General features: G+C 34.7%; 1 protein-coding gene across 1 annotated transcript in view; it reads left to right on the top strand.

The window, feature by feature from the left end:
* The first annotated feature begins 229 nt into the window (after nt 1–229).
* Nucleotides 230–25,173, top strand: part of SEMA3A (semaphorin 3A) — a 226,570-nt gene continuing 201,626 nt past the window's right edge. The window contains exon 1 of the mRNA XM_030822017.1: nt 230–752. Within this exon, the coding sequence (XP_030677877.1) occupies nt 641–752 (112 nt within the window). The 5' untranslated portion in view covers nt 230–640. The remainder of the gene's footprint in view (nt 753–25,173) is intronic.

Genomic DNA, 25,173 nt, shown 5'->3' with positions numbered 1-25,173 from the left:
TCTACGAGATGTTTTTTGCATGTGTTGTGTGACAGGAGGGAAGGGGAGTGGGTTGAGCTCGCCTGTTCTCCCATTGTCAGCCAGTCTAGTGAGTGTTGGGGAAACCTGTCTGTGGGATCTTGTGTCATCTCCCCCTACATGCGTACAGGAAAAGTCCGCGCTGCTCACGGTTTCTCTCTCTCTCTCTCTCTCTCTCTCTCTCTCTCTCTCTCTCTCTCTGTTTCCCTTTCATTCTGCTTCCCCGGAGCCGAATGAAGCAGGGAGCAGGATTAGAGACTGCCACCGGCTATCAGGGGAGCTTAGATAAAAGGAACTCCTTCTTAAGCACCACTGCAGCAGACCTTGTTAATTTTTTTTTTTTTTTTCTTTCCACACAACAGTTGTGCCTCATTATCCGGTGGCTGGCTCGGAATTTTTTTTTTTTTTTTTTCTTTTTGGAGGGTTTGAAGTTTCTGTGCTTCAGTGACTGTTACAGAAGAAGAGGTGTTAGTGTTGCCATGAGGTCTTGATTGTCTGCATTTATGAATGAAACTGACCTAAATCACCTGTTACCTCCAGTTTCCAGATTGTTTGAACTTCTCTGGCCGCACAATACAGGAAGGAAGACTAAAGCAGCAAAGGGACCTACAGCGTCTGCAGCATGGGCTGGTTAACTAGGATTGTCTGTCTTTTCTGGGGAGTATTACTTACAGCAAGAGCAAACTATCAGAATGGGAAGAACAATGTGCCAAGGCTGAAATTATCCTACAAAGGTAAATCTTATTTTTCTTTTATTTGGTTAGCTTTGTAATAACCGCCCCCCGCCCTTAATTCCTTGAACTCCCTCCCAACCCCAAATCATCAAACCTTTAGTTTAACCTGGTAAACCGACGTGATTATGTGTATCTTCCTGAGGTGCTTTAAACCTTTTTGTAAAAAGCATGTCTTCTGTTTGATATATGACAATTTAAATGCAAACAAAGAACATTTAATCACATTTGCTGAAAAGAGCTGTATGCCTGGTACACGCTGATCTGTATATTTTATTATCCTATCTTATGCCTGTTAATTTTTCCGACTTTAATTCTATTAAAATATTTTCTTAAAAATAGAAATGCAAAAATGGTCTCTTTGTAGATGTGCATGCCTTACCTATAATTACTATGATGAATTGCATTTTCTTAGTTTTAGACATGAAATGGTTAATCGTCATCATGAATATTCAGTTTGTTCAAATCTGACAATCAGATGCTTAACATAAGCAGTAGATCATGGTTTGCCAAGAGAACATAAACTGGATGGAACAGACTAGTTTTTCCACAGTGTGTTATGACTGTACAAAAGACTGTATTTGGCTAATTGTGTAAAGCTAAAGTCTTTGAAATATTATGTTATTTAATTCTATATGTATTTCAGTGAGAACTGCAGATGCATTACTGTCTACTTGCATAGGTAGTTGTGTAAACTTCTCTTTTGAAAAGTATAAATTTAAGAGAGAAAAAAGAGCTTTATCACTAGTGCTTTATGTGGTTACAATTTAATGTATGTGCTTATTTTTATTGAGGATTTTTTATATTTGTTCTACATTTGCTTAGATAGATCTTATAGATAGATGATGTATAAAGTAATGCTAAAGTAGATCCCAAAATGATATACATACATTTAGTGGCAGTAAATCTTTCTATAACTCAGGTATTATTAAAATGGAGTTGAAGATTAAACTGCTTTAACTCAAGTAGTTTTACTCCCTAAGGTGTTGATTTCTTATGATTCTCAGATTTCTAAAATTGGGGGTGGAGCAGTGAGAAGCTCTAATGAAGCTTATTTTTTAGCCTATAAGTTAAAATAAAAATTATTGAATGTATTTGTAGAGATGTCTGTCTACTGTACCTTGCTCTTATGCCACAAAATATATTCTTTAATTCTCATAAGATGGGGAACATCTTTTTCTGAATGCCCTAGTGTGAATGAGGATCTCAAATCAGAAAGAGAGATGTAATTTTCACACTTTGAATTAGAAAATTAAATACCTAGTAATGTGTTTCTTTGGACTTAGTGCTCGTTAGATAAAATGCATTGAATTAGAATATCTATTTACTTTTTGGTGTAATGTTTTCCTGAGTATCAAGTTGGGAATAGAGACTTAAACATCAACAAACAGAAGTGCAATTGTACTTATGTAAGTTTTAAAAAATCATATAGCATTATTTACTTAATTTAGTAACTATCTTTAAATTATTTCCACAGTATATGATATTATGGTGTCTGTGTTTTTATCAGTTTTGCTTTCTGTTTTCACTCCTTGACAAGGTGATATCAAATAAGTCTAAGTTGATGGTCCACTTTATCCAAGTTTATGCTCCCTATGAGTAAGTTTTACATGCAACTTTAGTTCTCAAAGATGTGACTGGCTATTTGTAATACTTTTAGTTTAACAAGTTTAAAATCATGAAATATATTTTAAAAATCTACTAGGTTTGAATATATCTAAGTGCTAAATACATTTTAAAATAAAATAAAAATAGGGAATTAAACTTTTTTATTTTGCAAGAATTTTATTTCCATGATAATAGGTTACTCTCCATGACAGAGGAAGCACTTGTTCTTTCTGTACATTAAAAAGATCACATTTAATTTGAATATCCTTTGTTGTGCACATATGCCTTAAACCTATCTGATGAAGCAAGCAGTATATATTAGCAAGGTGTATATATTTGATACTGCCTTTATAAGCCTTGTTTTAGTGGTGGCATCTATTAGAATTATTCTGCTTTCCTTTAAGTAAGAAACTGCTTTACAGCTACATAACAATTCCATTGATACACCTAGAGCTTAATAATTTGGTAAAATAAACTGCGAAATGAACAGCAGGAAGAAGAATAAAAGGAATGGCCTGAGGAAATTTTTTTCTGTTATTTTATTAATCTGTCATTACCTTTTTGTCTCTACATGTATGTTTGTTTGGCCAAAGCAAGTATGTGGTAGCCAATTGCCAGTACTTTGTTTCTAAAGTATAATAGAGATTTTTTTAAAGCTGCTTCTTGTTTCTCCTTAATTAGATGTCAAACACAGTTAAAACATCCACTGCATTGCCCTTAAAAATATTCCAGCATGATTCATGAAGAGTTAAATCCCTGCCAACCTTAATTTCCCATGGTCACTTGTTTTCAAAGATCCACCATTAACTCTCTCATTGCTCAGGTTGCCAAGATGAAGTTTCAGGCAATCACTGTGCTTACTTTCTACTTATCATTTTTGCCTGGTAGGAGATGAAAGAGACTTGATATGTTAAAAAGAAGTAAAAACAGGAAGGTGGCCTTTGTAGCGGGTGTACATATCTAATAAGATACCTCTTTACTTTCTAGGAAAAAGGAATTGAATAGATGTGTTCAGGACCATCTGGAGAAGTGATAATATTAGAAAAATGGGGTATGCTGGCTTTTCCTCTGAACCAATCTGATTTAGAATCCTTATGGGGGAAGAAAATGTGAGAACTCTGTAAATCTCAGCAGTTACATAGAAATTATCCTTAAGAAACATTTACTCAGAAATACTTTTGTCTTTTTTAAATATATGTAATATAGCTAAATGGTAAAATCCTCCTTTTAAAAAGTGGTCCATGCATAAATGTTTATTTCTTCTACAAAACTAGTCAAATTTCACTTTTCTCATGAAATACAGGAAAATCATATAATCTTCCATTTGGGATATGTGATACAATGAAGTCTTCAGAAAAACCTGCATGAATCACAAGAAAATAATTAGGGTTTGTGTTTTAAACAAATGACAAATGTTCCATCATCCAATGTAATGGGCTATTCCAGGACACTGTGTGCTTCAGTTTTGGTAGAAATCAAAGACACATGCAAGTCTCAATGTGATGGTGATCCTGTGAATCCAAAGGTTAAATCAATGATTTTAACCTTAACTTCATAGGAAGGACTTAGTAAATAGCACTTTAAAAAGTGGTAGACATTCTGAAGGCTTTATTTTTTCTATTTTCTAAAGTTTTTTTTTTTTTTTCAGTCAAGGTGTTATTATAAGATTGAGGTTATCAATTAAATAAAAATTCTCATATGTATATTTGTGACAAGAGAAGATAATTTTATTTAGTTAAAATTTCTGAAGTAAAATTTGCAAAAGTTCTTTACCTTTTGTTCAATAAATTACAATTAGTTCAAAAATTAATTAATATGAATGATTTTCTAATTAAACTTTTTGTCTTTCCTTTAAGATTTTCTTTACTTTCACCAGAGCAGTATTTGTGTGTGTGTGTGTATGTGTGTATACCAATACATTTATGTGTACACACAGGTGTACATATACATATATTTCAATACATAGGAAATATAACTTCATTTTATAATTTTATAATTCAGAAAATAACTTGATTTTATAATTGTGCAAATAACCTCAGCAATCTACAAGTTGTGAATCACAATACAATTCTTCGTAAATTGTTGGTTTGAAATGACATTGATATTTTAAATTATATATACATATATATATATATATGTAAAATAATAGAGTAGGTGTTGTCTTTTGTGTCCCATGAAAAGTTTTCATGGATGTCTTCAACATTCACATAATAGTATAAGATAGAGTTAGTCTTACCCTAAAAATCTGCTCACAGCTAAAATGGAAGGTTTTTAGGAAACATATGTGGGAGTTGTGGGGGGAAGACACACCCACACACTCACACACATACATACACACATGCATAGAGCAAAGAAGTTATCAATTATTTGCAATGACTTTTCTCAACTACTCACTGTATATTTGTCACCAGGACTTTGGATGACCTTTTCTTCTCAAATTCTATTAACCTTATAAATCATATTTTGATGCTGAAATCTTGAATTTAAACACACTGAAAACTAGAACTTTTTATTCGTCTATTCAACAAGTATACCCTGGCAAAATAATGTAAAATGAACATAAAATAAAACACTCAGTCACACATCTTGTGATTCAGTGCTGGTCAGATCAGATGAGGGCTTGTAAAAATCTCCAATTTGTGGATTCTCTGCTTAAAGCTGCCAACCAGATTGACCTTTGAAAGAATTTATACAGTGTAGACTTTAGCAATCAAGAAAATAACTGAGACCACAAAACAAATTCATGTAAGCCTCTAACTCACCAGCTTTAATAATGATATTCAGTCATTAACAACTTAAATAAATATGAATACTGAATAGATAATTTTCCCAATTCTAACTTTTTAGGGTTTTTTTCTCTTCATATGAATGATTTCTAGAGTTCTACTATTGTCAGTGACATGAAATACATAGTTTACTAAAATATTAGCAAACTAAACAGCTATATTGATCTGTGATATCTAATTTTCCTTTATTTTCTGATTTTAATTATTATATAAATCATATATTATAATTTGGGGTCAATTATACTTAAATTCTATAGTAAAGATTTAATGTATTTCAAGAATCTTTCAGGAATACATTTAATTAGAATTAATTAATATGATTGCATATGTTCCTAGTAATAAAAATTAATGTTAAATTGTTGTTATGGAGGCTCTTATGCTTAATGTGAATACATAATTGTATAGGGCATTAAATTTTCTATCATGTTTTCAGGTTTGCATTTTAAGAAACTTGCATTTTAAAGTTATCATGAATTTTAAGTTGCCTGTAAGAAATTGTGTATTTTAAATTATCCCAATTTTTCTTATTTTAACTCCAGTGACACACCTTTGTATCATAGCTCCAAAAGTCAAAATACCACACCTTCACAACTTTTGAAGAATTTCAAAATCTAAAGTCAGGATTATTTTGAATAATGTTTAATATGATTTTTACAAAATCTTCCAAAATGACCAATAGTGATATAAATTTTGAATTGATCATTATCCAACAACTTTTATTTACAAAGTCATGATATTACAGAGTTACATATTATTCGACTAAGACATTGCTTTTGTCAAACCTTTATGAAAAAGTAATATGTGATAAATAATTCATTGCTACAAAGTTACAGAGGTAAAATCTCCAAAACTCATGACAGTATTGAAATAAGTTTTGCACATGTAGTGAAGGTTTATTTTAAAAAGACCAACAGTTGTAAACATACATTAGAACAAGTGTGAATCTTGGGATGGCTTTTACCACTCATGATTTCTAAGGCACTATATAAAGGAATTATCATGATTTGCAGTTCTATGCTTCCACTAATAGGTGGCACTAGCAATTTGTGACAGCTCTTTCATTAATCTGGAAATGGGTTGGCTACTAGGGTAGATATGCACAGAATAAGGCGTGCAGACCAAGTTTGGAAAAATTGGCATAATAGTCATGAAATTTAACATTCACAAAACAGAAGAATTAGTTAAAATTAAATTTGCTAAAGGTATTGATGTGCTCTTTGCATGCATTTATTGGTACATTTTGATCCTGAAAAACTAAATATTTCTAAGTAAAAAGCAAATACATATATTTTAACTTAAATAAGACTTGATATGTGAAATTAATCTGTAAAATGTAAAACGAAATAGTGAATGAAACAGTGGTACTAAACAATTAGAATGATGGAAGCAGAGATTCATGTGCCTGTATATATTAAATATCATATATTATATAATATGTGCTTACCAAGAATGAAGTAGCCTGCCTGTGGCACATTATTACAACCATTTATAGTTGGAGAGTAGGTGGTTGAAAAGGTAAAATAGTTTTAAGAAAATGGCATTTGGTATATTTTTAAAAGATTGACTCCTTTTAATTTGTAGGTTCTTTAACATTTTTATCTTAATTAAACATATAGAAGAATCAATAAATTCTATCTGACACAAATAAGTATGAATGTCTCCAGCTACTATCTCCCACTATTGCCAAGACATAAACATCAGTATAAATAGGCAATCCACACACTATTTCCAAACAGTAACAAAGCTGGAGTCTGTCAAACCCAGGATAAGAAAATATACAATTTATACTTGAATTGGGGAATGAAGATAAGCAAAAATAAAATTCTGTTGATAAATATGAAGAATAGTTTGGTCTTGGTAGTTTTTACAAGCTTAGTAAAATTTAAAGGAACCACACATTTTAAGGAATCTTGTCATCTCCTGAATGAGTCATTAAACCTGCATTTCTAGGTTTCCCTTGCTTGGAGAAATGCGGCGTGGGAAACTATGTTGACCAAAACTTAGAGTAACTTAAAGTGTTGCAGCAATCATAAACATGTCTTTAGATAAAATATAACATGACCCACTGGAGTCTTCATCAGCAAGCCAAATGAAGTTTCATTCTATTGAATATGTCAATTGACTCATTTAGTCTGTGAAACTGCTTATGTGAATCATCTTCTTGTGCCAGATTCTGAGTTTCTTAAAGCTGAGTATGTATTATTTTTCATCTTTATATTCTCAATGGCTAGCACAGAATTATTCATTGTTGAATGTTTTTGTGCTTTATTTGGCACACCTTTTAAAAATTAACAAACAATATGCCTGTTAATAAAACAAAATTATTTTTGGAAATAATAAGAATGAAAATTTACAATAAATCAATTTATTATAAGTGAATTGTGCATTATAATATATAGTACAGAAAGTGAGTTTAGTGTTAGGTGCTAGGGCAGGAAGATATCAGTCAAGGCATTTAAGAGTGCACAAAGGATTGTGAGAGTAATACTATCTCCATAAACAGTATCTCCTTCTGAACCACGCCTATTCCAAAACTGAATCAGAAAATATCCAGGTCATATTTGTTAGTCTGCAGCTAAGAGATAGGAAACATACAATAAATACGTTGGAAGGCTCTAGGAATCAGGAACCAGGCTGAGGAATTATTGCATTCCTTTGGGCAAAAACCCTGATTTTCCTTATCCTCTTATCAGTTCACAGTACATACAGCCAGAAAAGAAAGTGAGGTTTCTACTCTAAAACCAAGTAGTAGCTAAAGATAAGTGAAAGTATCCCATTCTCAGTCTCATTGTATCTGAATGTTTGTGTAGATCAAATCAGTTCTACCAAACAAAGTTGTAAGTGTAATCCTTGAGTAATTTCAATTGGTTCTTTTTCATTGTCCATACTTTTAGGAGAATCCAGACTTGGCTCTCTGACAGCTTGCTGAGATTTAGCAATTCAGAGCCTTTCTTGCTTCCCCTCCTACGCTTGTCAAGAGCAACATTTGCTCATTGCTCCCTAAGCTACATCTCCAAGTCATCCTTTTTCTTCCCTTGGCCTTGCGTTCCACAGCCTCAGAGTATGATCCACTTCCATCCTCAGACTTACTGAAGAGAGTAGATGTGATAGGAAATACCATGGGAATTTTTGCTAAAGTGTGAACATGAAAAATATATGCTGAATTCTTTGTTTAAGATCCTGATTGAGAGGGTGGGAGAGGATAGTAGGCTAATTTCCTTAGGCCACTTATATATAGATCTATAGATTGGTATTTAGAATAAAATGAACTTACAATGTTTGTTGGAAAATTCTTTTTTTTAAAAAAATATATATATAGTTATTGTGACATAGTAGAAATATTGCCAGGAAAGGACAATGGGACAACTACTAACGGCACTGTTATTATGTACAACTCATAGTTATTAAGTGGTATTGAAAAATCATTAATGTGTAATCCAAACTCTTAGAAATGTATTTGGGCATAGCTAAAACAAAGTTGTTTACACCTGAGGTCAAATCAAGCTGTCAAAGTGCTTATGAATCTTCATAATATGGGTCAGAAATTTTGTTTTGTTTTAACCTTCAAATTTGAATTTCAAGAGAATAAACGCTGTTCTGTTGTTATTATCCCTTAAGAACTAGCTTAAATGAAAGTACATTTTCATAAGTTCTGCAAACTTTATTTACAAAAGCACCATTATTTATTTCCTACTTGAGTTCTATGTATAAAATAGACACATAAAGCCACATAACTCATCTGTCAGAGTTCTTTATGAATAGATTATTGGATACATAAAATGAATATTGTAGAATTTTTGCGGAAGGCGATATCATATCTACCTAAAGATTTTAGGGTGGCTTTTTAAAATAAGACACAAAGAAGGTGGGCCTAGAATGATAGGACAAATATGAGAAGGTAAAAGTAGAGAAGAGTTGTGACTACTGTATCAGAAACTATTTCTTTGGATTTGTTTTTCTTTTTAGGAAAACAGCAATATGTTTAGAATAACTTATATGACTTAGAGCTGCAGCATAGCAGGCTAGGAACTTCACAGAGTTGACACGTGGTTGTCTATGTTTGACTGACAGTGAGATCAGGAGGGACAAGTGATACATACTTGTGAGGACCTTCTAGAGTGGTCAGTCAGTTGGGCTTCTCTGTTTCTTTTTTGGAATTTATCTATAAAATACAGAAGCAGGGTTATTTCTTACCAAAGGAAAAAAGAAAAGAAGGTTGATTTTGGTTATCTGATGTAGAAAACACTTTTATTATCAGTTTTTAAAACTATAACATAAAATGATTTATAATGATGGTTTTTTCATGTTTTTCGAATTAACTCTTATTATTTCTTTCCTTTTTTTTTTTTTTTTTTTCCTGCCAGAGTTTCTCTCTTGTCACCCAGGCTGGAGTGCAACAGCATGATCTCTGCTCACTGTAACCTCCACCTCCCAGATTTGAGTGATTCTCTTGCCTCAGCCTCCTGAGTAGCTGGGATTATGGGCATGTATCACCATGCCTGGCTAATTTTGTATTTTTATTTTGTATTTATTTATTTATTTTTTTTAGTAGAGACAGTGTTACACCATGTTGTCCAGGCTGGTCTCAAACTCCTGACCTCAGATGATCTGCCTGCCTTGGCCTCCCAAAGTGCTGGGATTACAGGCATGAGTCACCGCCCCTTATTATTTCTTTAATTCAACAACAAGTTGTGAATAAAGTCTTCACAACAAGTCTGGGAATATTTGATAATATATATTAGACAACGTTGTAGGTTCATAGTACCCGGCAACACAGAAAACGGTCACTTCTGGAATTTTGTTCAAAATGTTATAATTCCTTGTACTTTGAAGAATTGTATATAGATAAAGAAATACATAAATTCATGGGTTTATATTTAGTATAGGTGTGTGTTGTGTATATCCATAATACTGAAGTACAAGAAAAGTCATATACTGTTATTTTTCTAATTTTTTTACATTTAATTGGGAATTACTGAAATTAAAACACCAGTTATTAGAGCACAAGAATAAAGGATTTGGACACTGGCCTTGAGAGACAGACTCTCCCTTTGCTTTGTGTCAGGTCTTAAGCAGTTCATGATTGGCTGTGACCTGTCATTTGTGGTTGACCTTCCCAGGGCACGTTCCATTGTTCAACGTTGCTGTCAAACCAAGTTCTCTGCTCTCTTCCGGGCACTGGTACTTTAAAAAGTTACCAAGAGTCTCCTTTCTGCCACCCTTCCACTAAGCCTTCTCATTATATTGGCTCTGGACCTTAATACTTGTCTTGCCTCTAAAAGTGTGCACGTAATGTTTCTATTCTGTTTCTTCAAGCTCCAGAGTGAAAGTTATGCTGGATGCAGGGTCTGATCAGCACACAGATTCCCCCAATATAATTGACTTCTATCTTTCCAGGTTTGAAATATATTGCAAAAAAAAAAAAGGATTTCTCCCCCTACCCACACCCCCACCTTTTTATCTGGTAGTACTTCAATCTGTATCTTTTGACTTCTCCAAATAAATCTCATTTAAGGCTATCCTTTCAAAAACAAAATCCTGTTAATTCTTGTTTTGGGATGTGGGAAAACTTTCCAAGCCTCAAAAATGAAACCTTTTGTTTTTAGCAGATCAATCTCAAGCTAGGCTCTCCCTCACTGGCCCAGAGCTACAGAGTTTCTTACTTTCACCACATGATCCCCGTGTTCAATAGAGTCTCAGACTTCTTTTACTTCCCAAGGTGCCTAGTCAGTACAGAATTAAGGTTTCCTTTGCACATTCTAATATACAGACCTCTTTTCTGTCATTTAAGCCCTTCTTCCAGACAACTTTAAGATCTAACATAACAAAATGAGACCAAATGATTTTTTTAAAAAAAACATTCTGACGCCTGTGAAATTACTTAGCAAGGCAGATCAATGTCTGCTTTGCCCATTTGTGGTTCTTCAGACCTAAATTAATACTTATCTGATTGGCCTTTCTCTTTAGCTGTCAAGTAGGGAAAAACTATCTCCTCTGTGACAATACTTCTGTTCACAACTATATAAACATCAGCACATTGATACTGAGAGAATCTGTTTAGTCTATTTTAAGCAGATTCCATGTAAGGAAGTGAAATTAGTAATGGTATAGTAATTTATTTCTTTCATACAAATCTCAGTCTATAATACTGAGCTGTATCACACATAACACACCCTATGGACACTTTCACACAAATGAATGCTCTTTTGTTCATATCATACCATATATTTTATACCATTTAGTGTTCTTTATAGAAGGAGATCATGGCTGAATGTCTCTATTGTGCCAGAGTTATTGTGTTTTCATATTTCCAAAAAGGTAAAATTTTACTTTCTTGGAATGTGCAAAATGATAGCTTATATCAAATTTAAAAATATATTTGATAATATGCATTATTATTACTTATTATTGAATGATAGGTCATACTCTGCTCATAGTATCCAAGTACCTAGTTGTTGGCCTGTTGAAAATTCATTTCGGTCTGATGAAGCATGAGTGGGCAAAGCAGACACTGATCTGCCTTGCTAAGTAATTTCACAGGTGTCAGAAAGTATTTTTTCATATATTCAATTTAAAATTTCATGTATTCAAATTAAAAATATATTTGATAATATGCATTGTTATTACTTATTGAATGATAGGTCATACTCTGCTTATAGTATCCAAGTACCTACTTGTTGGCCTATTGAAAATTAATGGAGTTTTCATACATAGCTACTGAAAAAAAAATTTCACAAGGACAAAAGGAACATTCTAGTGACAAAAACATTGAATAGGCTCTGACGCTTTCTAGGTGTGAGGACTGCAGCATGGTATTTTATTTTTCAGTTTCAGTTTCCTCTTCCTTAATATGGATAGAATAGCTACCACTCAGAAGCTGTTATAGAGACAATGTAAATACAGGTGTAAAGTGCCCAACCAGTGCTTGACACATAGAAGATATTCAGTAACTACTAATTCCTTGAGGCAGATTAGTAATGCCTAGGTTTTGGATTACAGTGCTTTGCTCCTTTATAGTGATTTACTTGTGTGTATTCTCTAGCTGTTGCTTGCTTTGGAGATTATATTAAAAGTAATAATGAAAACTAAATCACAACTATTTTATGTGTAGTGTGTGTCTTTCAAAGAAATGTAGCATAATAGCATGAATGTCTTAAAACATGAAATTTGTCAACATCTGCTAGTCAATGAATATATGAGGAGGCTTTGTTAAATGGTAATGTTTCAAGTAAACAACTGATGAAAAAAATGAACCTAACTAGGTTTTTCAGTCTTTCACCTACCTTTAGGTGAAGCTAAATGTCTTAACTGTAGACCTGTTGCTTAACACAGTTTTAAGTGTGTTAAGCATAAATTCAATGTAATTTGTGTAATTGTTTTAAGTGTAATTTCATTGGAATCATATGAGTGTGTACATGGAGTTAATGATGAGGATGAAAGGAGACCTGATTATTAGTTCTTCTGGATCTGAGTACTTACTGAGGCAGGCTGAGCAAGGAAGCACCTGTTTCTTCAGGAAAGGATTGGCTGCATCTCAGACTGTAAGTTCCAATTTGTGTTTTCAACATGAACTAAAGTCAGTCATTTAATATTCAGTAAAAATAACCAGGAAATGACTAGTTTTATTTGCTTCTGTACTTACAACATATCCTCTAAAATGGCGTAATGGTTGCCTTGAATATTATTTTGTTATGACTTGGTCCATGAAGACACAACATCCTTCATGACAACTTGAGAAATATTGAATCCACGTAGGGATTAACACAATATTTCTATTTAATATGTCTCCAAGTCTGAATGAAACCTTGTAGATATAAAGTCTGAGTCTAGCTGACTAATTCTGTGAACCACCTGTGACTGCAAATAACCCATTTGCAGGAAAGAGGATATTCAGTCACTCAAGAAAACAAACTTGCAGTCTGAATGCAGTAAATAGAATGAAGAACATGTTGAGAGCAACTTAAAGGGGCTTTTGTCTAACAGAAGACACTTGGAAACCAGACTGAGAAATCTAGACGTCATTAGAAAAGGAGGTGACAGTAACCATAGTCAGATTTTATAGAGTTTTTCTGGAAGACAGAATTCTTTTGGAAAACACTTATGCACCAACCTGACTAAGTTTCTGAGGTACTCTCTAGACAAAGAATAATTTTATTTCATTGTGGCTTTAGCTGTACTACAATGCTCATAAACTATTTTACCTTATGCCAGACATGTGGAAGCAATCAGTATATGTAAATGATATGTGAAGGTGAGGTATAGTTTTAGCTTAAAAACTTAGACTGTCTATGGTTATAAATTGTAACCACATCACAAAGAACAACTTTTTAAAAATAGCAACTTAAATGTAAAAATAATCAGTGATGAATTTGTAAAACTACTAGTGTTTTCTTAGTAAAGTCCAATAAATATAAATTATAGTTCTACAACCTCAGCCTTTGTGCTGTTACATTATTTTTAGGATACAATACTCAAAGGCAAATTTTTTTTCCTTAAGTAATTGTTAAAATGTAAGTAGCCGTAGTTAGACATAATTACATCACTTTTGCCATGAGTAGCATTTTAGACTGACTACACTTAACTTTTATTTTTTTAAAAATCCCCTTCTTTTTCTTTTAGCATGGCATCAATTTTTTCCTGTCATATAGTCTTTCAACTCATGTATATGTGTGTGTAGTGTATATATATATATATATATATATTTGTAACATTATATAAATTTTGACCATGTAAACCTGAATCATATCTCCTTGAAAAGGAAATAGATATAATAAAAATAAATGATAAAATATTTTTATCATCTGCTATATGTAAACCCAGATATTAAAACAACGCAAATTCAAAGTACTGTTACTAGACATCATGCACACATATACAAAATTTGAGGAGGGAAAGAAAAGGGGGCAAAAGAAAAGAAATCACAGACAAATATTTAGCCATTACCTTATCAACTTTTCAATGGAAGAAAAAGCATGAGGTCATATTTTGTTAGACTGAAATCAAGTGTATTGTACTCCCAATTTTCTTTTTCTTTTTCTTTTTTTTTTTTTGAGACAAAGTCTCGCTCTGTCGCCCAGGCTGGAGTGCAGTGGCGCAATCGGCTCACTGCAAGCTCCGCCTCCCGGGTTCACGCCATTCTCCTGCCTCAGCCTCTCCGAGTAGCTGGGACTACAGGCGCCCGCCACCACGCCCGGCTAATTTTTTTGTATTTTTTTAGTAGAGACGGGGTTTCACCGTGGTCTCGATCTCCTGACCTCGTGATCCTCCCGCCTCGGCCTCCCAAAGTGCTGGGATTACAAGCGTGAGCCACTGCGCCCAGCTGTACTCCCAATTTTCTTATAAAAACTAGAAATAAAACTTTGCTTATTTTAACGTATTTACTTAAGGGAACCAATAAGTGAATCATTACAATGAATATCTGAATAAAACTGATAATATTTCAAAAAAGGAAATAGCTTCCACATCTTGAGTCAACATGCATCCTTCATTTAGTAAGCCAGGTAAGAAACTGGAACAGAAATAAAAGACAGTCTGTGCAGAAAGACCTTCAGTCTTCAATATAGCTTGGATTACTTAGGATTTAGTGTATCATCAGGTTAATTTATTTTTCTTTATTTTTATTTTTATTTTTTATTTTTTGAGATGAAGTCTTGCTCTGTTGCCCAGGCTGGAGTGCAGTGGCACAATCTCGGCTCACTGCAACCTCAGCCTCCTGGGTTCAAGTGATTCTCCTACCTCAGCCTCCCAAGTAGCTGGGATTACTGGTTTGTGCCACCACACCCAGCTAATTTTTGTATTTTTAGTAGAGATGGAGTTTCACCATGTTGGCCAGGTTGGTCTCGAACTCCTGACCTCAGTTGATCCACCTGCCTTGGCCTCCCAAAGAGCTGGGATTACTGGCGTGAGCCTCCACATCCAGCCTCGTCAGGTTAATTTAAAAAAAAATACAAAATTTTCAAAAATAGAATTAATTCTATAGTCTACTAGATAAATGCCAATTGCCATTTGGAGTTCATTTCATGCAGCAATGGTAGAGGGAAGGAAGGTGAAAGAGAATGACCAGGAATAGAACAGCTAAGCAGGCTGGGCACGGTGGCTCATGCCTGTAATCCCAGCACTTTGGGAGGCTGAGGTGGGTGGATCACCTGAGGTCAGGAGTTTGAGACCAGCCTGACCAATATGGAGAAACCCTGTCTCTACTAAAAATACAAAATTAACCGGGCATGGTGGCACATGCCTGTAATCCCAGCTACTAGGGAGGCTGAGTCAGCAGAATCGCTTGAACCCGAGAGGCAGAGGTTGCGCTAAGCCGAGATTGCGCCATTGCACTCCAACCTGGGCAACAAGAGCGAAATTCGGTCTCAAAAAAAAAAAAAAAAAAAAAAAAGAACAGTTAAGCAGAGATGCATTGACTAAACATACTAGATATGAAAGTTGCCAGAAGAGAGAAAACTGAAATATGTGAGTGTTTGTATGTTGTTGTTGTTGTTACAATTTGGTATAGGGTTCTGGGGTAACTCTGATTACTCTTGATGTTTGTCTTCATAATATTACACTCTTGCTTCAATACTTATTGTTCTCTTTCTCATCTAGAAAATGTTCTTTTAAAACTTTTAAATCAATTTCAAATGAACAAAGATTTATTAAGTGTGATTGTGCAGCCATCATTGTAATAATTACTAGGAGTAGAAAGACACATAGGATTAGCCTCTGTTCTCAAGACCTCACAACATAGTGCTGGAGAAAATACACCACACAATGACAAAGCAAATTGGTCTGTTATTCAGATGTAAAACAAATGCTATAAAGTTCAGAGGTGACAATGATTTGTTAATTATTCTATGATATGCTATTGAGTATGAGGAAAATATGTTTTACAAGGAGAGAAAATTAAGCTGAACCTATATAGATGAGAAAAGTTTTGCAAGAAAAAAATGGAGAATGGCTTTCTAGTAAAAGCACACTGTCTGGAGACTTGAGGCATTAATGTATACTGTGTATCTGAGAAACAGCAAATTAATTTAACCTCATATGGAATGGAGTGAAAGATAATAAGACAATGGGAGCCAATTTTGAAATTCCAAGTATGCCAGTGATCGATTACTCTGTATAATCTTTGATCGTTCTTCTAATTAAGTGCTAATAATATTAGTCAAGGTAGTGCAGTATTAATTATAGGATATGTATAGATAAGTATGATCTGCTCTGCACCAAAGAGCTTACGTTCAATGGGAAAGGTAGGCAAGTATGTCAAAACACACTTTATGGGGAAAATATGTGATATATACCAATAAAGAACTGTGAGTGTCGAGAAAATTTGATATCACAGTGGGTCAAGAAATTAGGAAAGTATGTGAAAAGAAGTATTTGAAGTAGGAACCAAAGAACTGTTTGGCAGACATGGAGGGGTGGGAAAGAATGGAGAACATTCTAGCTGAAGGAAGTAGAATGAATGAAAAGCAAGAGAGGAAGTGTCAACAGCATCTGATTAAATGTTCAGTATTTTACTTTGCCAAGACATTTGTAAGAAAATTGTATCAGAAGGTCGGGCGTGGTGGCTCACGCTTGTAATCCCAGCACTTTGGGAGGCCGGGGCGGGCGGATCACGAGGTCAGGAGATCGAGACCACGGTGAAACCCCGTCTCTACTAAAAATACAAAAAATTAGCTGGGCGTGGTGGCGGGTGCCTGTAGTCCCAGCTACTCGGAGAGGCTGAGGCAGGAGAATGGCGTGACCCCAGGAGGCGGAGCTTGCAGTGAGCCGAGATTGCGCCACTGCACTCCAGCCTGGGCGACAGAGCGAGACTCCGTCTCAAAAAAAAAAAAAAAAAAAAAAAAAAAAGAAAATTGTATCAGATAAGTTCAGGTACTAATTGAATAATCATGGGCAAGTAACTTCTATGAGCAAACAAAAGATGTCACAAAAAAAGAGGTAGTCAGTAATTGTCTGTTCCCTCTTTCACTTTAGTTTCCAATGGAAAAATTAAATAATTTATAAAATTGCAATAATTATTATATTTAATTGATATATTTGGGTACATTAGCAAGGCACTAAGAACTACAGTTTAGTTGTAATCAGTATGGTAATTAACAGCTTGGTTTTAGGAATCAGAGAGATTTGAGCTCAAGTCTGACACTAATTTTCTGTGTGACCTTGGACAATATAACCCACTAAAACTTAATTTGTAAGATAGGGATAATAATAAAAGATCTACCTGTTTTGGATTGTTGTGTAGATTACATGAGACTTGGACAGTGCCTGTTAAAAATGTGTATGGATGAGACACACAGAGCACTCAGCAAAGGGCTTGGCATGGTAAAGGCTCAGTGAATATTATACATTGATAGAAAATGTAAGAATGACTCACAATATGAAGTATCAGGTCAAGTGATCAAAGTGCTGAATAGACAATAAGTGTTATAAAAAAGCAAAAGAGGCCTTATTTACAAAGGAATTAGATAAGAGCTGTGGATCGAACGAACAAGACAAGTAAGATAACTCAAGAGTTGAGATAATGGTGTGGGCAATTAGGTAAATACACAAGCTATGTTTGGAGAGGAAAAGATAATTTGTTTGCTTTTTCCCTGCATTGTATTAACCATTCAGTTGAATGAATAATTTCATTCAATGTGGCTACATTTGATGAATTACATAGTAATTGTTGTGTGTGACTTTCTATTATTCTCTTTGTCTTCTGAAAAGATTGATGAAGAGTGACTAAGCCAAGTTGTATACATTAGGAGAGAGTTGAAAGAGCAAGATGACAAGATATTCCAGTAGTTGCAGCTAACAATACAGTTGTTTAATACAATGTTATATCCAGAAGTTTATCATGACATTTAAAGGGATGGAAGTAAATCAAATCAGAAGAGTGGAATCCAGAGAAAAGAAAAGATGTTGTGAGGTGGAATTCGGGAAGAGAAACTTTCCTTAAAAATAAATCAGTTAATACTTTTGTTTCTTTTTACATCTCTCATTCATTTTAGAGGGGAAACAACTCCAACTTACAAAATTATTTATACTTTTGTAGAGGATATTTAATTGTTGGATAAAAATTACTAGGGTTTTTTTCTCAATATACTTCATAAAAAGTGAGCATAATAAATATCATGCATGGAACAAAACTTATAAAAAATAATTTATCATTATTTATGAATAACATGTTCCCATCATTTCATTAAGTCTCATTTATTATTGAAGTTGTGCTCAGGAATATGTAGTTTCTCTTAGCCCAGGAAAACAGAGTGTTTTACCTTGTTTAACAATAATGGACAGAGGCTGTAGGTAAAGAACAGAGGTGATAACTTTATATTATAACCACATAGGAGAATGAATGCATGGCCTACTGAGGTAAACCAAATACAAGTAACCTATGTTTATGTTGGTTTATTATAATGTGCCTTCTGATATTTGATAGATCAAAATAAACTTCATGAGCCATACCAGCTACATACAGTAAATGCTGTATCTTTTTCTCATTCTCTCTTCTGATATAACAGTTCTAAAGGCATTCCACTGGGTTATGGGTTTATTCTTTCAACTATTTTTACTTAAGTGATTCACGTAGACACATGAGCTTTATTTGAATGAACATGCTTCATCATGTCCTTTTTACTTTTTGAAGGCATTTTCTCAACATTTTCCCTAGGTGTTCCTAATAATAGAAGACTATTCCAAAAATACTGCCAAGAAACTTGACAGCACCACTAAAGTAGTCTAATTTTATGGCTCAGGGCTAGACATTGTTATGCAACAGTGGAAGAAGGCTTAAATGGTGATATTTTTCCAGTTTCCATAGTCAGTTATCTTCACTACTGAAATTGCATGTTGCACACCCTAAACTTTAGTGCATTCTATTAGGAAAAATGACTAGACTGAATTGTTGGAAGTACTTACTTTTGTCAAAGTCATTGCTTCCACTTCACAAACTAACATTGTCAGAGTGACTTGGAAATGTGATTGAACAGGGAATGTCAGGAATTGCTCCCTTTCAGGTCCAAAAGTTGGATTAAATGCTTAAAAAATGTGTTTACGTTCTTAAACACCACTCTTAAGTTTTAGGTGTTAAACTATTCACTTGGTCTACAAATACTGATCCTTTAAACTATTATCCTTGGGATTTTTAAGCCACTGTTACAGACTCATAGGCATTAATCTGGCACCCTAGTGATGTTCCATACCATCTTTCATAAATAAATATGCTCATACATCTTAGAAGATAATAAATAATTTCTGATAGGTTTTACATCAAACTCGTGGTATGTTTTCCATTAAATACAAGGAAAATGAGCCATTTGTGGGAGAAATCCCAATAGAAAACATATTTACACCCCTCTGATCTTCATTCCAGTCTGGATACTAATTTTTTGACTTGCTGGTCCTTTTCTTCAAAGTTCTTACTATTTATACTAATTGGGACCTTCACTTAAATTGCTTTGGCAATTTACAACATACCACAGAATAGCCTCATAATGTATATTTTGTACCATGATTTCTGTCAACTGAAAAGGGAGAACTGCATCCTAAACAGCTTATAAACCCCAGGAAACAAGATTATTGTTATTATTAAAAAGGGAAACCACTAAATAGACATAATTGTTCTTAAGGAAGATAAACATTGAACGTTTTAATTCTGAATTTGCATATTCAGGCCATAGTATACTAACAATTTCCCATGCCAAATAAAGTGATAGGAGTGCTGTGAAAATTTAATGCTTGTTAGTGTTGGAGGATCACTGTGACCATAAATAAAAGGTGCTATAAAACTTCAGAGCATTCTTTTGTGGGGCAAGGAAGGTTCACAGAGTCTGCTCCTGTACCTACTTCCAGACATTTAGGATTCACGTACCCGGCTTTTAATAGTACATATCTACAACTGATGTACTATTTACCAGTTTGTTTTATTCAAAATAATGGATGTGATAACAGACAGAGAAAAAAAAAAAGGTTGCTATAGGTTTCCAACCAAAACATTCATCAGTTGTCATTTAGATAACAAAAACCATTTGTCTGTTTCATACTCTACCTTCCAGACATCCAGATGACTCTGAAAGAAGGAAATGGAACTTGTTTACAAGAAAATTCCCCTTTCCAACCCAGAACCAGTGTCTTAAATGATACAGACTACTGATTACTACTTGCTGTATACCTCCTGGTGGTGAACCCTACAAGGGAAGCTGACACTCAGGATGCCCCATGGGACTGGGTAACATAGTCAGGTGCCAGCTTGAGATCAGTCTTTCCTAATGTTCATACATACTGCATTTTGAAATAAGGTTAGCTTTAAAACAATTGTTTTTAATGTTAATTTAAAAATATAATTCCTATGTTTGTGTTACAGTAAATAATGGTGCTGTTAAAAATAATATTAATAATTCCCATTTAATGGATATTCATTATTGGCCAGAAATGATTCTATGAATTTATGTAAACTATCCCACGTAATCATCATGGCAAACCCAGACAGTAGGCATTTTCTATCATTTTACAGATAAGGAAACCAAGTCTCAAAGTAGAACAAGCAGTAGTAAAAAAGCTAGAATCTCCATGTCTGTTGGACACCAAACCCCTTACTTACTTTTAATCACTGATCTGGCTGAAGATATGTGATTCCAGACAGGTGGAAGAGACTCTCGTTCAAAGGCTGCAAGAGTTCAATTACGCATACTCATTACAGTAAAAAAAAAAAAAAAAAAGATTAAAAAATTAACAGTCAAATCAGAGCCCTAAAAATTCTGGCCATAAATCACTGCTATTAGATTTGAGATGCTAAACATTTTAGAGAATATTATGTTTCCAAGAATTTAGCAAGAATTTTTTTTCTTTTCCTCACTGAAACCACAGAACGACACCTAAAATCTTCAGAAAAAGTGAAAGCTTTCTTCTAAGTGTATTGACTACATAAAGATGAACAATTAGAACTACAAGAATACTAATTATAATCTATATGTTCATTTATTCTATCTCTTTATTTAATACATGATTTGGACAAAAACTTTCATTGTTTTTGAGTTGAATTATAATGTATAGCTCTCCAGTGGTACATAATCATATACCATTACATAATTAAGTTTACTGAAATAACTTGGTAAATAGTAACTGTTGCAAAAGTAAATAGTTCTAGCTTCTGGTTTTTGTGGATGCATAAGTTGTTTCAGTATATAACCCATTATATTATAGACTTAATGAAAATTTTATGCAAAGCTGAAGTGAAACTCCTAAATGATTGCTGGTTGAGACTGAAATAAGGAAAAATGTCTATGCTTCACACATTTCACTATTTAAACCATAAGTTCCTTCCTTCAATCCAAATATTACTCCAGCATTGCTGGCAACTTGGACCTTCTTCGTGTAAAATTTCCAAAGTTTTTTCTTGTCCTGTACCACAGTGGTCCCCAACCTTTTTGGCACCAGGGACCCATTTCATGGAAGATAATATGTCCACAGACTGGGATTGGCTGGTGGGGGCGGAACGGTTTTGGGATGATTCAAATACATTACATTTACTGTGCACTTTTTTTTTTTTCAACTCACTTGTCGCTATAAAGCCTGCCACCAGATGCAGCTTATTTGTCACTTGCCACTCACTGATAGGGTTTCAATATGAGCCTGCAAGCAATTGATTTATTATGGTCTCTGTGCAGTCACACCTCAGTGCTAATGTTAATCTTTATTAGCAACTGCTCCCCAGCGCTAGCATCACCGGCTCAGCTCCACCTCAGATCATCATGCATTAGATTCTCGTAAGGAGCATGCAACCTAGGTCCCTCACATGTGCAGTTCACAACAGGGTTCTCGCTCCTGTGAGAATCTAATGCCCCCGCTGATCTGACAGGAGGCAGAGCTCAGGCAGTAATGCTTGCTCTCCGGCTGCTCACTTCCTGCTGTGCGGCCCAGTTCCCAAACGGCCATGGGCTGGTACCCATCTGCGGCAGGGGGATTGGGAAGCCCTGCTCTACCACTTGGTGTATGGCAGTATGGGGTAGCTGAGTAGAAACCTTGAGTCGTGCTGGGTTTCTCCATTGTGTAGAAATGTATTCGGTTTCTAATCAAATACATCTTTCTAAAAAGTTAAACAACAATTTTTGTAAATTTTTTTTTTTTTTGAGACAGAGTTTCACTCTTATTGCCCAGGCTGGAGTGCAACGGCGCGATCTCGGCTCACTGCAACCTTCGCCTCCCGGGTTCAAGCGATTCTCCTGTCGCAGCTTCCTGAGTAGCTGAGATTAAAGGCATGCGCCACCACGCCTGGCTAATTTTTTGTATCTTTTTAGTAGAGACGGGGTTTCACCATGTGGGCCAGGCTGGTCTTGAAATCCTGACCTCAGGTGATTCACCCGCCTCGGCCTCCCAAAGTGCTGGGATTACAGACGTGAGCCACTGCGCCTGGCCAAAACTTTTCAAGATAATTCAGAGGGTTCAATAGAAGATTCTCACTATTTTTAATGATTAGGGAAGGATACTTTAAAAATGATATGACAAAAGACAGGCCCACAAGAGAGAAACTTGGAGCATACATAATAAGTAAAATATTAAGTAATAACTGTTTTTGCTTCAAAAAGTTATCGCTCCCTACTGTAATTTTCCTCTGAAAATATGGTCATAAAGTGTTGGCAGAAACAAAAACTTACCCTTTACCTTGTGGGCAGAAACACAAGATGATTTAGAATTCTGTCATTGAATGGATTAATATTTTCCCAAATCTTTCCCAGGTACCTATCTCAGAAACAAAAATCTCAGGTTAAGTGACCTGTAATAAGTCAGGAAAACAAATTAATGTTTTTTCTAGAACTTCAATATTTTCTTTTTTTTTTTTTTTTTTTTTTTTTTGAGACGGAGTCTCGCTTTTTCACCCAGGCTGGAGTGCAGTGGCTCAATCTCGGCTCACTGCAAGCTCCGCCTCCCGGGTTCACGCCATTCTCCTGCCTCAGCCTCTCCGAGTAGCTGGGACTACCACGCCCGGCTAAATTTTTTGTATTTTTAGTAGAGATGGGGTTTCACCGTGGTCTCGATCTCCTGACCTCGTGATCCGCCCACCTCGGCCTCCCAAAGTGCTGGGATTACAAGCATGAGCCATCGCGCCCGGCCCTCTTCACTATTTTCCAAAACAAAAATAAAACAATAGATGAACTGAGAGGTTGGTAAATCATAGTCTGTGGGCTAAATCCAGCCTGCTGCCTGTTTTCAGACAACAGGCAAGCTAAGAAGAGTTTTTACACTTTTAAGTGGCTGAAAGCAGGCTGGGTGCGGTGGCCCACGCCTGTAATCCCAGCATTTTGGGAGGCCAAGGAGGGCGGATCACTAGGTCAGGAGATCGAGACCATCTTGGCTAACACAGTGAAACCCCGTCTCCACTAAAAAAAAAATACAAAAAATGAGCCGGGCGTGGTGGCGGATGCCTGTAGTCCGAACTACTCGGGAGGCTGAGGCAGGAGAATGGCGTGAACCCAGGAGGCAGAGCTTGAAGTGAGCCTAGATAGCCCACCGCACTCTAGCCTGGGTGACAGAGCGAGACTCTGTCTCAAAATAGAAAAAAAGAAAAGAAAAAGTGGCTGAAAGCAAAATCAAAAGAAGAATATTTTGTGACATGAAAATTATATGCAATTCAAACTTCAGTTCCATAAAGCTTCAAATTTTGTCAATAAAAGATGTAAGGCAATGTGTTCCCTCTTGATATACATATAGATATATATACATATATATATCCTCACAATATTTTCAATGTTGCGTCTTGACCTAGAGTGTCAAAAATATTTATTACATATATGTGGCACATAGAGTGTGCATATGGCTAAGTAAATGACACTTGAAAATGACTGAGCTTTTCATTTTGCTCTTTTAGAGAGCAAAGGTCTATTTAATACTAATGACTAAAAACAGAGATGTGTAAAATGAATATATCAGTTAACTCACAAATTATAGACAAATTCTGTTTCAAAACTTAAAAAGAATGTGGGATTTGAAAAAAGTAGAGTGAATTCTTGCTTTTGATTTTGAGGAAGCTTTCTTCTGCTACCACTGAACATATAAGTTAATGGTTGTTTCTCTTTTTGACCCTTATTTGAAGCAGCCTGATATGGTTTGAATTGTTATTCTCATGACACAGCAAATGCAAAAGACGTAAAATAATTATGCTTCAATTTAAGCAGAATAAAATATAATTTTTAGTAAAAAGAGTTTAAAATATTTAGCATTAAAACAATTTGGTCCTCCCTTAATATGTTTTTTTAATCAAAGCAGTTCAAGTATGAGAATTATAATTTCTTGATTAATATTTTTATATTTGCATAATTTTAGGTTTTACAAATCTTACATGAAACTACAGCTAAGCTGTTTAAGATATTATTTATTGAAACTTACATGAAAAAACATTTGAATTGATACCAATGGCTATAGAAACTTAATTTGCATATTATTCTAAATTGAGACCTTTATGTTATTACTTTGAAATAGATTAATTTTATAGTGATTTTTTTTTATTTGAAGGTAGAACACTTTCCAATCTTTGTCAGGGCAAAGTGTTAATTCACATAGTTACAGGTAATTCACATATATAGAGAAGCTTCACCTATTTCTAAGTGTTGTTAAGTCCCTCTCATTTGAACACTGAAATTGCCAATGAAGAAGTGCAAATCTTTCTCCACTCTCCAACCCAAAGAGGGAAATACAATTTATTGTTTTCATTAATCTAACTGCACAAAGCAACCTTCCTACTTTGTATGATGTCATATTTTAACACTGGTTCATCACAACATGAAACTTAAATGTATGTTCATTTTGTTTAAAATATTATGTTGCTTCAGAAATAAGCAGTATGTGTTAATTTTGTACTCTAATTGAAATAACTATTCAGGGGATTAGAGCACCATTCTTTATAATTCAGTGTGATAGTGTATTCCATCACCAGCAGCTCAATTTCTTTCTTTCACCATCTGTTCTTTCCTTCTTTTCTCTCTGCCAAAAATCGATAGAACTCAATGAGCAAAATTGAGCTGTTCCATAACCCAACCATATTGGGATTATTTTGTTCA

This window comes from Nomascus leucogenys, chromosome 11, assembly GCF_006542625.1.
Source record: "Nomascus leucogenys isolate Asia chromosome 11, Asia_NLE_v1, whole genome shotgun sequence".
NCBI classification, from domain to species: domain Eukaryota; kingdom Metazoa; phylum Chordata; class Mammalia; order Primates; family Hylobatidae; genus Nomascus; species Nomascus leucogenys.
Note: the sequence above shows the minus strand (reverse complement) of the source record. Positions and strands in the feature narration are given on the sequence as shown.